Source organism: Schistocerca americana, chromosome 1 (assembly GCF_021461395.2).
Source record: "Schistocerca americana isolate TAMUIC-IGC-003095 chromosome 1, iqSchAmer2.1, whole genome shotgun sequence".
NCBI classification, from domain to species: Eukaryota; Metazoa; Arthropoda; class Insecta; order Orthoptera; family Acrididae; genus Schistocerca; species Schistocerca americana.
The window spans coordinates 210,242,114-210,255,437 of NC_060119.1; the positions used below are offsets into that span (position 1 = coordinate 210,242,114).

The 13,324-nt window shown below is 38.3% G+C and overlaps 1 protein-coding gene across 2 annotated transcripts in view; it reads right to left on the bottom strand.

Moving 5' to 3' along the window:
• Window positions 1–713: 713 nt before the first annotated feature.
• The window catches only part of LOC124598689 (transcription factor IIIB 90 kDa subunit), a 363,153-nt gene continuing 350,542 nt past the window's right edge, over window positions 714–13,324 (bottom strand). Inside the window, exons 12-14 of one of the 2 annotated variants that reach the window (XM_047136022.1) lie at window positions 10,218–10,393; window positions 7,434–7,595; window positions 714–940 (exon numbers count right to left, since the gene is read on the bottom strand). In XM_047136022.1, coding sequence (XP_046991978.1) covers window positions 7,465–7,595; window positions 10,218–10,393 — 307 coding nt within the window. In that variant the 3' untranslated portion in view covers window positions 714–940; window positions 7,434–7,464. The other variant, XM_047136030.1, reaches the window with a different exon arrangement.

The window sequence follows — 13,324 nt, forward strand, 5'->3', positions numbered from 1 at the left end:
GGTGGCAAAAATATTTTAGTGATTGAACTTACCTTTTTTTTGAAAATTCTGGTCCAGACATAAGTAGCAGTGCCGTTCCTTGCCTCACTTTTTGAATATCAGAATGTTCTTTCTTATTTCATCAGCAGAATAAGTAACCCCCCTGCCCCCTTCTTTTTTTTTTCCTGTGAAATGCAGTGTTCACAGTAGTACTGTTCTAGAGTTTGAGTAGTTATATTTAGATGTCTTAAATGGGAAATAACACAGCCAAAGAGTTGCAAATAATTGTTTAGTACATTATCCTAGGTTTCAACACCTCTAAGGATGTCTTCATCAGAATAAAAAGGCTGTAACATTTTTAATTGAGCATGTCTGCTCTAAACTTCGACTATTGCCTTCTCACACTGTAACTTTATGGCTTTTAAAATTTCATTTTGATGAAGACATCCTTAGAGGTGTCGAAATCTAGGTCAATGTACTAAACAGCTATTGGCAACTGGTTGGCTGTGTTATTTATCTGTTGAAACTTCTATATGGTAGCTGAAAGACAGCCATGTTCAAAACTGTAATATTTAGATGCATGTGTACCTTCTAGGCTCAATTGTGATCGTGTTCCCATTGAACAGTCATGAAGTTCGCAAATGTAATATGGGCCTATTTGCAGACATAAATGTATTGGTAATGAAACTACATATTTTAATGAAAGGTAAGGTTGTAAATAACAGAAGCTGCAATTTGTTGTTGAAAAATAATTATTCTTCATTATTCCAATGCTTCACAGTGGAGTGAATTATCAAAGTATTACAAAACATGATTCGTATTTCAGTTCATATATGGCATATGAAATAAATAAAAAATGATACACATAAAATATTTTGGAATGAGTGTATTTATACATTATTTTCTTCATATGTCTTTTTAATACCTTAAATCCATGACATGCAATCTCCTTTTGATGAACCTAAAAAAATAACAATACACTTTAGGAGTAAACAGTTACTTGATGGCTGAAACACTCTGCAACCAGGTATCCACATAATTTGTCAGTGCAGAAATACTTGCATTAGAAAAATATAGCCTGCTTAGGTAAACAAGGCAATTGGCAGAAAAGGTGTTGTCACTGTAATGTACTGAAACTGTGCCTTTACAGAAACAACTTCAAAAATTCTCACTGTACCTAAAAAAAAAAAAAAAAAAAAAAAAAAAAAAAAAAAAAAAAAAAAAAAAAAAAAAAAAGAACCCTGAGTGGTGTTAGAAAGGAACATTTAAAAACCACAAAATGTGATAAGCCAACTAATGCATAACAAATTGGTGTAGAATGTTAGAGAAACACTACTATATATTTAAAGGACGCCATTTTTCACTTATTACAATTTTGGCATCATGTCGCTGTCAAGCATAAATATTCAATGCTGTGTCACAGCGCAGATATAAATACAGGACCTGTTAAGGGTTAAGTCTACACTTTATATCCTGTTAACAAATCATAGATACATGCATTACATTTACTACCACAGATTAAAACTGCATGTGAACACAGAGGATTTCATGGCCCTATTTCCAAAATCTCACAGATTATTAGATAAATGTCAACCAACATTGGTATGTGGAAATTCTAGAAAGTGAACAAAGTCAAGCTCATATGAGAAATATTGGGACTCTGGTGTGTTCCATTTCATCCTGCCCCTGTGAGAATCTGGTACATAATGCATGTTCACTGCTTTTTGGTCGAAAATTCTGTTTTGAAAGTTGGCCAATGAAGTGTGATATGGCATTTTTAGGATGGCAGGTCCCACTTCTGTTATGACAAAAGATGTCAGGGCATCCCACTGCGAGAAATATTATGATATGTGTAGATGAGAGAACAGCCTGAACCCATCACTTCTGCAATCCGAGACAGTGATTGAGCATCTCCACCTGCTGTGTGGATTAGGTTAGAGTCAGTTTTCATTCCATAGAGCCAAAAAATGAAATGATTCTCATGGGTGTGGAACATGTCAGAAAGTATAACATAAAAAACATAAAAAATCTGTCAGAATGAAACACTGTTGTCTGAAACCAAGTTTTTAATGTTTGGTGGCAATTTATTGAAGATGTGTGTTCCTGAATATTGGACCAAGGTGAGTGATTTTAGGTCTTTATGTAGATTGTTCTTATTCCTAGTATTGATATTATGTATTGAACTGCTGGTTGGAAATAGAGACATATTACTTGCAACAAATTTAATTAAGGAATAAATAACTGAGAAGCAGTAGTTAGAATACAAAGTTCCTTGAACAGGTTTCTACATAATGTTCTTGAATTTACACCACAAATGATTCTTATTACATGCTTTTGCAGATTACAAACTTTTGCTTGGTTTGATAAGTTACCCCAGAATGTGATCCGGTATGACAGAATAGAATGAAAATAAGCAAAGTATGCAAGGTTTTTTTTATATTTATATCTTCTACATCTGACATCACTGTCACAGCAAATACAGGCTTCTTTAGGCACATTATGCTTTCAAGCTGTTTAGAAGACACAGAGAAAAGTTCACAATGACTGTTGAATTGACTTGTATTAATAATATATTTCTTGTTTTGATCTTGTACAAGCTACATATGTTTAAGATGATCTGTCATCTCCCTTAGTATTTGTGACTGTGTTTTGAAATATGATGGTTAACAGAAAGTGTGAATACAAAAGGTTTAAAATGCAGTTGTTTATGTCATTTGAAGGCTGTTGGAGCACTGTTAGATAGCCCTGAATAGCAGGTCCACCTTGGCAAACATCAAAAAAGCTGACCGAAAGAACTTTTATTAAATAAATTTACTGATATCAAACATAACAGGGTTCATATCACACACAGGATGTGTAACACTGATGCCATGTCAAAAACCATCATGGCCACATTTCGTTAATTTATTTCTATAAAAAAGCACAAAATGACGATCTGCTCTTTTTTAATTGGAAAATAGCAGTGCAAGGCCTAAAGTTTAATGCCATTCTGGATGAACTGCCATGTACAGTATTATTAAACTATTTTGCCAAATGTGTGTAACAGTCATTATGGGCTCCTATTACAGACCAGTCTTGGCTGGGATAAGTAGCGAGAAATAGGATATGTGTAGAGTGGGGGAGGCAAAGGAACAAGACAAGTGACTTAAGGAAAGTTGTGTGGCACATTTAGAAGGGTACACAAGATGTATTGGGCATCTGGGCACTGGGCAGGTAAGAGGAACAGTGAAGAGAGAAAATACAAAAGGAAGAGGAAAGACCCAGACTGGGAGGAACTAGGCTGGAGGAGACAACTAACTGTGGGAGAGGAGGGGGGGGGGGGGGGGGGGGGGTTGGACTGAAGTGGAGGGCAGGGACTTGGAGAGAGTGAGGTCAAGAGGGTTGGAAATGAATGTTATTTTCCATGGAGTGTTTCCGCTTGTTCAGATCACAGAAGTTGGTGTTGTGGGTCAGGATCCATATGGTGAGGAATATGAGGCAGCAATAAAAGACCATATGTTGGTGGTCTGTTTGGTCCATGCAGTGGTTGTTGTTAAGTTTCAGTATGATTTAGGTGCTTTTGTAGGTGGACAGTGTAATAGCACTTTGGAAAGGGTGAAAAAACTTCTAGGAGCTAGGTCAAAGTAGACTAGTAGTTGTGAGTTGCTGTGTGACAAAGAGGGCACTCCTTCGTGGCTGGTAAGCAGCTGCATACTATGTAGTGGGTGTATGTGGAGATACAAAATGGGAGATCTGCTTCTGGGTATGGGGAAGGCTAGTGTCTGCCTGTAATGCCCTCAGAGGAACACTTTTAGTATACTGGAACAGGGACTGTCTGTTACTTCAGCATGCATGTCTAAGCTCTATGTGAAGAACTTTTTCATGGGGAAAGTGTATTCTTTCAGAGTACAGGTATTATTGGTGACAGAGAACTTTAATGTGGAAAGAGATTCTTATGGAGCAAGGACTATATCCAAAAATCTTTTTGTTAGATAAGCCTCTCTGCCAATCAATGCCTCTTTCTGCAGTTGGGTGTGCACAGACTGCACAGTTCCTGGCAGAATAAAACTGTGTGATGGACCAGGAATAGAACTCAGAGCCTCTATGTTTCATGTGCAAATGCTGTAGTGACTGAGCTAACCAGAAAGTTTCAAAATAGCACTCACTCCACTGCACTGCAGAATGACTCATTTTGGAAACAATCCCCCCAAGCTGTGACTACGTTATTTTGTGAATTTTGTAAAGTAAGACAGAAGTACTGACACAAGTAAAGCTGTGATGGTGGGTTATAAGTCATGCCTGGATAGCTCAGCTGGTAGACCTTTCGCCCATGGAAGGCAGAGGTTCTGGCTTTTTCAGTTCCATCCAGCACACAGTTTCTATTGGCCAGGAAGTTTCATGTATACTATATTATCCTTCCACCTGATAGCAGAATTGGAAAAACTGACATACGAGATCATTGCAGAATTGTTGAATCTGGTGTGTAAGTTTTCCACTTGACTCAAAACAAAAAAACCACAACAATGGGTCTCAGAATGACACTGGAAATCATGAACCATGCATCCAAGCCATGTGCAAGGTTAGTTGAATTCATCATTTCAACCAGCCAGATTGCACAGAACCAAGAGAGCAGGCATAATTCATGCTGATATCTTTGACAATTTGCTGACTGCAGCCAGTATTCGACAGTTGCCAACAGAGTGTCCTCTGCAAATTGGATGAAACCCCCCTGGCATACATACCAAGTGCCTACTGATGTTCCTTCCCAATCTGGCAGCTATTACCCTGAATATATCCAATACTTGCCTGATCCTGGGGCTCCCAAAGACCAGCAAACCAAATCTCTGTGCTTGATTGAACTTTGTAGGAATCTCAACCATAGATCCTGTGTTGACTCAGATGTAACTTAACAATGGATAGAGTTTTGTACCTGTTGCCTAGGCAAACAGAGGCACTGTGTGGTCAGTATCCACTTTTGCCATCTTTCCAGGGATTCGCGAACCTGCCAAAGGCAGCAGCCTGAAGACTGTCAACCTTGGAAAATATAATTTTATCTGTTTCTGGACGATGATCAATGCTACTGACCTTTTTTAGGTACAGCTATATAACAACATGAAAGAGGGTACTCACCCAAGCAATTAAAAACTAATTGAGGAGAGACTACTACAATGGGAAACCGAACTACATGAATGTTGTTGCAAGTGGCAGAAGTATCAAAATAAAAGTGAACTCTACAGCACTGCTCATAGGCAATCATATATGATTAATAGTTATACAACATTCAAACTACAATACAGTGGTGCTGAAGAATGAATTAGCACAAAACGCGCACAATGTATATTATAAATATAAAATGCTATATACAAAAAAGGTTACATACGAGGGGGGACTCAAAAGTAACCGGAATCGTAATGCTGCACATCGTGCACTTGTAGTAGCAAGTTGCGCTGCCAGAGGGTTGTAGTAGGAGCTCTGCTGAGTCATTCTGCCACGCGGCGTCACCCAACAGTGAGAAGTATGGTTTCTTTGGCAGTTCTTTGAGTGTGCGTACAGTGCAAACGTGACACGAAGAAATGGCTAGTTCTTACAAACGTGTGGCAGTGAAGTTATGTTTCTTCCTCTGCAAGAACGCAGCAGAAACTGTTGCAATGATTCAGACAGCCTACAAAGACCATGCTCTTAGTGCAACACAAGTGTACAAATGGTTTTCCCAGTTTAAAAAGGGAGAAATGGTGGTTGAAGATCAGCCCCGTTCCGGTCGACCTTCAGCTGCTCGAAGTGAAGACAACATTGACAAAATCCGTGTTCTCATCAGTGAAGATCGACACAGGACAATCGACCAACTCGAGAACTTGTCCGGGTTGTCCTGGAGCTCAATTCAGCGCATCTTGACCACCGATTTGGCGATGCCAAGAGTGGCAGCAAAATTCGTGCCGAAGCTTCTTGGCGGAGATCAAAGGGATCGTCGCATTCAAGCTTGTCTCAAAATGAAGGACGTGTTCAAAGATGATCCACATTTTTTCAACAAAATCATTACAGTCATGGTGCTATGGGTACGATCCAGAAAGTAAACAACAGTCATCACAATGGAAGTCACCTGGCTTACCTCGACCAAAAAAAGCTCAAAAAGTGAAATCTAATGTGAAAACGATGTTGATCTGTTTTTTTGACATCAAAGGGATCATACACTCTGAATTTGTCCCTGAAAACCAGACAGTAAACCAACAATTCTATTTGGAGGTTATGAAATGGCTTCGCAGAAGTTTGTCGCGAAAATGCCCAGCTTTGTGGGATTCTGGCGTGTGGTTCCTGCATCACGACAACGCTCCTGCGCACACGGCTCTCAGCGTTCGCCAGTTTTTGGCCTCAACGAAGGCGACTACCTTGACCCATGCGCCCTATTCGCCAGATTTAGCACCCTTGGACATCTTCCTATTCCCGAGGATGAAAAGAGACTTGAGAGGGAAGCGTTTTGCAGATGTGGAAGACGTAAAACGCAATGTCATGAAAGTGCTAGCAGGTATCAAAGAGGATGAATTTAAAAGGTGCTTCAAACACTGGAATGAACATTTGGACAAGTTTATTAATGTTAATGGAGAGTACTTCAAAGGAGATTAAGGTTGTATTTGAAAACAATAAAGTATATGCTTTCTAGAAAGAAATTCTGGTTATTTTTGGGCCCTCCCTCATATTTCTCAGTGAAAGACCATGTTTCTGCAGGTTACCAGGAATGTCACTAATCTGCATTCTAAACACACTGGACAGAAATTTTAAAAACTCAAGATAATTGCAAACCAAAAGACTTACTTTAATTTTGAAAATCAAACAATGGAAAATCCAGAATGGAATGTAACAATTTTATGAAAAGAATAGTTGCTACTCACCATATAGCAGAGATGGTGAGTCACAGATAGACACAACAAAAAGACTGTCAGAGTGTGAGCTTCCAGCCAACAAGGCCTTCGTCAGCAATAGACAACAAGGCTTTTGTCAGCAACAGACAACATACACACACTTGACCACAGTCTCTGGCTGCTGAGGCCACACTGCGAGCAGCCCCACATGATGAGAGAGGCAATCGGGTGGTGCAGATAAGGAGGGGGCTGGGACGGGGAGGGGGAGGGACAGCACAATAGGGGTGGGTGACAGTAAAGTGCTGCTTGTGGGAGCATACAGAAACGAGATGGAGGAGAGTAGGCCAGCTAGATGCAGTTGGGAGGTTAGATGGAGGGTGGAGGTAGTGAAAAAGGAGAGAAGTAAAAGGACCGTGGGTGCAATGGTGAAACAGAGGGCTGTGTAGTGCGGAAATGGGAACAGGGAAGGGGCTAGATCAGTAAGGACAATGACTAACAAAAGTTGAGGCCAGGAGGGTTTACTTTTGAAAGTAAGTTCCTCCAAATTTTCATTATTCAGTCATTTTTCAAACAGAAATAAGTAAAAATGGTGATAATTTATCTCTAACTTGCAATACATACATGTAGGACAGGTTCACAGACTGTCATGCACTCAGTATTCATCGTAATCATCAGCTCCATAATATTCATCATCATCTCTATGATGGTTGAGCATCTGTGCCAAAGATATTTCACTATTCTCAGGTTCAGGCTCAGGTTCATCTTCAAAATCTTCCGCTTCATCTGAAAAATAATGTTGCCAGTTTATATTTCACCATAAAGAGACAAATAAACTGTTAAATGGAAATCACAGCATTACACAAAGCAGGTAGGATGGCACAAAGTTACTAAAGCTTCACTGTACACTTATTCTTTTTGTGTAGTAACACTAAAAAAGTTACTTCTCATTTAATTTTGCTCTGATTACTATGAAACTGAGTTTAACTTGTACTTATGTTCATGGAAATCTTCTCCAAAATCTTTCATTACAAAGAATGTGATGGAACTGTTGGAATCAAGTAAACTAAGCGAATTTTATTTTACAGAAACAGTAAAATATGGCAGGAGAGTAAAAATATTTTTTAAAGCTCAAATAGCCATTTAATAGTTGTTGTTGGAACTCTTGATCTTATATAAAAATGGCACTGTTTTTGGCTTGTGTGTTGTTTGGTGAACACAATGTGTTTGCATAATGTTTTGCCTTGTGCTTGCAACAAGCAATTCAAAAAACTATTCAATCTTGTGCAACCCACTTGGAAATGTGTTTTCAATTCTGCTATGTGAGACGGAGTGAATCTTTGCATTCCACAAGGCAAAGTGTCGAACTGCCGAACTATCTAATGGCCTTCCTCCAACTTGTTGACTGGCTTACTCACCAGTTAGAGGCAGAACTATAGCCAACTGCAGACCTCAAACCACAGTGGAACTTGACATTTCTCACCACCACTAAGCATTTCCAAAGATGAAAACAACTATGAAAGAAGCTGGAGATCAAACTCTGAGCCTTAGGATTTATAGTCTGACAGCCACTGACACACAGTGCCATACTAAATGATATTCCCATGCACACAATGAGAAATGTGGGTATGATTTATACAGGGTGGTCAATTGATAGTGACCATGCCAAATATCTCACGAAATAAGCGTCAAACGAAAAAACTACAAAGAACGAAACTTGTCTATCTTGAAGAGGGAAATCAGATGGCGCTATGGTTGACCCACTAAATGGCATTGCCATAGGTCAAACGGATATCAACTGTGTTTTTTAAAATAGGAACCCCCATTTTTTATTACATATTCATGTAGTATATAAAGAAATATGAATGTTTTAGTTGGACCACTTTTTTCGCTTTGTGATAGATGGCGCTGTAATAGTCACAAACATATAAGTACATGGTATCACGTAACATTCCGCCAGTGCGATCGGTATTTGCTTTGTGATACATTACCCGTGTTAAAATGGACCGTTTACCAATTGTGGAAAAGGTCGATATCGTGTTGATGTATGGTTATTGTGATCAAAATGCCCAACAGGCGTGTGCTAAGTATGCTGCTCGGCATCCTGGACGACATCCTCCAAGTGTCCGGACCGTTTGCCAGATATTTACGTTATTTAAGGAAACAGGAAGTGTTCAGCCACATGTGAAACGTCAACCACAACCTGCAACAAATGATGATGCCCTAGTAGGTGTTTTAGCGGAACATCAGCGACCTTAGTGGGTTAATGTATGGTGCAGCATTATGGGAGAAAGGATAATTGGCCCCCATTTTATCAATGGCAATCTAAATGGTGCAATGTATGCTGATTTCCTACGTAATGTTCTACCAATGTTACTACAAGATGTTTTACTGCATGACAGAAAGGCAATGTACTTCCAACATGATGGATGTCCGGCACATAGCTCGCGTGCGGTTGAAGCAGTATTGAATAGCATATTTCATGACAGGTGGATTGGTTGCCGAAGCACCATACCATGGCCCGCACGTTCACTGGATATGACATCCACGGATTTCTTTCTGTGGGGAAAGTTGAAGGATATTTGCTATCGTGATCCACTGACATCGCCTGACAGCATGCGTCAGCGCATTGTCAATGCATGTGCGAACATTACGGAAGGCGAACTACTCGCTGTTGAGAGGAGTGTCGTTACACGTATTGCCAAATGCATTGGGGTTGACGGACATCATTTTGAGCATTTATTGCATTAATGTGGAGTTTACAGGTAATCATGCTGTAACAGCATGCATTCTCAGAAATGATAAGTTCACAAAGGTACATATATCACATTGGAACAACTGAAATAAAATGTTCAATCGTACCTACTTTCTGTATTTTAATTTAAAAAACTTACCTGTTACCAACAGTTCATCTAAAATTGTGAGCCATATGTTTGTGACCATGACAGCACCATCTATCACAAAGCGAAAAAAGTGGTCCAACTAAAACATTCATATTTCTTTATGTACTACATGAATATGTAATAAAAAATGGGGGTTCCTACTTAAAAAAAACACAGTTGATATCCGTTTGACCTATGGCAGCGCCATCTAGTGGGCCAACCATAGCGCCATCTGGTTTCCCCCTTCAAGCTAGACAAGTTTTGTTCTTTGTAGTTTTTTTCGTTTGACGCTTATTTTGTGAGATATTTGGCCCGGTCACGAGCAATGGACCACCCTGTATTCAAAAGCCAATGTTCAAATATCAAGCCAGAAGATTAATTCATCTTGAAAATTTCTTAAATGGGCTTCAGAGACAGAGAAAAGTATTTTTCATTAAAAGACAAGTAACATTTGAAGGCATACTGCAGAACAAATCTTACTCTAAGAATGTGTGAATCAGAACAATAAAAGTAATAATGTGAATACCCATTTCAATATCCTGGACATCAACTGTGTCGGTTGTCTGTAGTGTAGTTGATGATTGTTCTGCACTACCTGGAACCGGTGTCACATCATCATCTTTATCCTCAATTACTTCAACTGGAAGCTCATTTGTTTTCTCAACAACTTTAGTATGGAGTGTTTTATTACTCGTGAGTTCCCTGTAATTGCCAAATTACATGGTATAAAATTTAAACACCCACACTGGAATTTTTCTTGGTGCTAACAGAGTTAATGAAATCAAATAATTAATTAAAACAAGATAGACTCGGAATATAACTTGCATAAAAATTAGCATAGTCACTTTTGGCAGCTCAAGAAAAGAGTAATTAGGTATAAGCTACCAACATTTCCCCCCCCCCCCCCCCCCCCACTCGAGAGAATTGTCATAGTTGGTTCCTGTAACATATGCAACACAGAAACAGCCTAGATCAGATAACTAGCTGTGGGGCTAGGCAGTACTGTATTGAGGGAGTGGTAAGATAAGGCCCCACCATGAGTGAGTCACAATGAGGCACAAAAACTGATCAGAAAAAAAGCAAGGAATAAAAATGGCTTAAAAATTAACCAGGAGAGGTGAGTTCTCCTACCCTTCATGTTCCTGTTGTCTGGCTATGAAAAGAAGCCTTTCCCTCAGCCAGCAACTGTAAAGACACGTTGTTGTCACAGTGTCATTTCTTCCAAGTAGTATCATAAAAAAAACTAGTGCCAAACATATGTCTATCACTGACATTCTTTATGTGATAGTAGTGAGATCAGTTCACGCAGGTTGGTCATGTACAACTATGAAATTCTTGCTGCTACTTTGTAATGATGCTGCATTATCTTACAATTCGGCAAGCAGTTGCTAAAGCAAATGTGCTATCTGACCAAAGTATTTTCTAATTTTTGCCAATTTGTGCTGAGTAAGACTGTTTGAGATAGTGATTCAAAGTATTTTATAGAATACTACATGAAATGGAAAATAAATCTCACATATATCACACAATTCCACGTGACTCTGATTTCCTGTCAGGAAATGCCTTAACTGAAAGCTCTATCTCTTTTCTTTTAAAACATGCAGCTGATTTTGGTGCCAAATATAGCCAGAGAAACAGCAGAACTAGTTAGTGAAATAGCTGCTTTCAAGTTTCATGTGAATGAGCCAACTAAAAGCATTGACACAGCATCCCATTTAGATATTTTGAAGATTTTTTTCAGAGTTTGGGTTAGCAGATCCGCTTACCCAAACATCAAAATTGCTTTGAGAATATTTACGACAGTGCCAATGATTGCAGCATATTATTAACATAGTTTAGAAAATAAAAACTACTTAAGGTTTAGTATTGGTGAAAACAGACTGTCAAACAAATTTATCTGCATTGTCAATAGAATACTACACAGTTGCTAAACATGACTTCAACGACATAATCAGCAAATCTGTAGGAAATGAAAAATAAAATTCTAATAAAAGCGCAATTCTTCGAAATGCATATTTTCTCAGCTCCTCATTATAGGCCTTTTTCTCTTATTTGTTATTAGTAATTTATGCACTATTAATAATTTATGAGAAACAAATAATATTTGGAACCAATGTACAGCAGCTGCCATTAACAGTAAGATATAGATTTTATTTTACTTTCAGTTTTTTTAGGGAGTTTATACAACTTGTATTTATTTAGTACAATGATATATTTAACTTCTTGTGTGCAACTTTTATATCAATATACAGGGTCCAGTCACATTAATGTTATCACTGCTTATCAAATCAAATCGATATGGAATGCTGTTAGAAGGGAGACAGGAAAAGTAACCACTGGGGTAGGTAGTATTACTGTTAAAGAGAACGAGACCATCTTAACCAACAGTACACAGGTAGCCAATGTATTTAACAATCACTTCTTAAGTGTAGGAGTAAAAATTGATGAGAATAGCTCAAAAGAAAAAGCCAGGCACTACATGGAAGAATCAGTTTGGAAAAATTTTAGTCAGATTAAGTTTCATTTAACAACCTCTTGTGAAATAAGGAAAATTATTAAGTCTCTGAAAAATAAATGTTCTGTTGGAGTACATGACAAGTTATTAAACAATGTGGAGCAATTACAGCTGATGTTTTGAGTCACATATGTAATGCATCACTGACTCAGGGTATTTTTCCAGACAGGTTAAAATATGCCATTGTCAGGCCTCTCTACAAAAAGGGGGACACCACAGATGTCAATAATTACTGGCCAGTATCCTTGCTTACAGCATTTTCAAAAATCTATGAGAAAGTAATGTGCTCAAGATTGGTTAGCCATCTCAACAGTAATGGGATACTTAGTAAACCACAGTTCGGATTTCAGAAATGCTGTTCCACTGAGACAGCAATATACAATTTCACTGTCCACATAATAGAGTCTTTAAATAGTAAAATGTCACCAGTAGGAATATTCTGTGACTTATCCAAAGCATTTGATTGTGTGAACCGTGACATTATATTAGAGACATTACAATATTATGATATAAATTGATCAGCATATGAATGGTTTAAGTCATATCTACAGAACAGGAAGCAAAAAGTCTCTTTATAGGCTTCAAGTGATACAAAGGAATTTGCCACTTCATCTAACTGGGGTGAAATTACATTAGGTGCTCTACAAGGTCGATCATGGGTCCCCTCCTGTTCTTGATATATGTGAATGATCTCCCTTCTTATGTGAAACAAGATGCTGAACTGACAATGTTTGCTGATGATACAAGCACGATTATTAATCCAGTAAAAGAGAGTCCGATAGAAAATGATACAAATAAGGTCTTTGGAAAAGTTATTAATTGGTTTTCTGCAAATGGGCTTGCTCTGAACTTTGAAAAAACACAGTACATCCAATTTTCTGCTGCAAAAGTATAATTCCTTCAATAAACATAACACATCAAAAGAAGTCAGTAGCCAGGGTAGGGCATACTAAGTTTTTTGGGTGTACATATAGATGAGAATCTTAATTGGAAAATTCATATTTTGGATCTCCTAAAGTTACTAGGTTCAGCAACTTTTGCAATCAGAATAATTGCCAATTTTGAGGATGTAGAAATTAGTAAGCTAACATACTTTGCATACTACCACTCTCTGATGT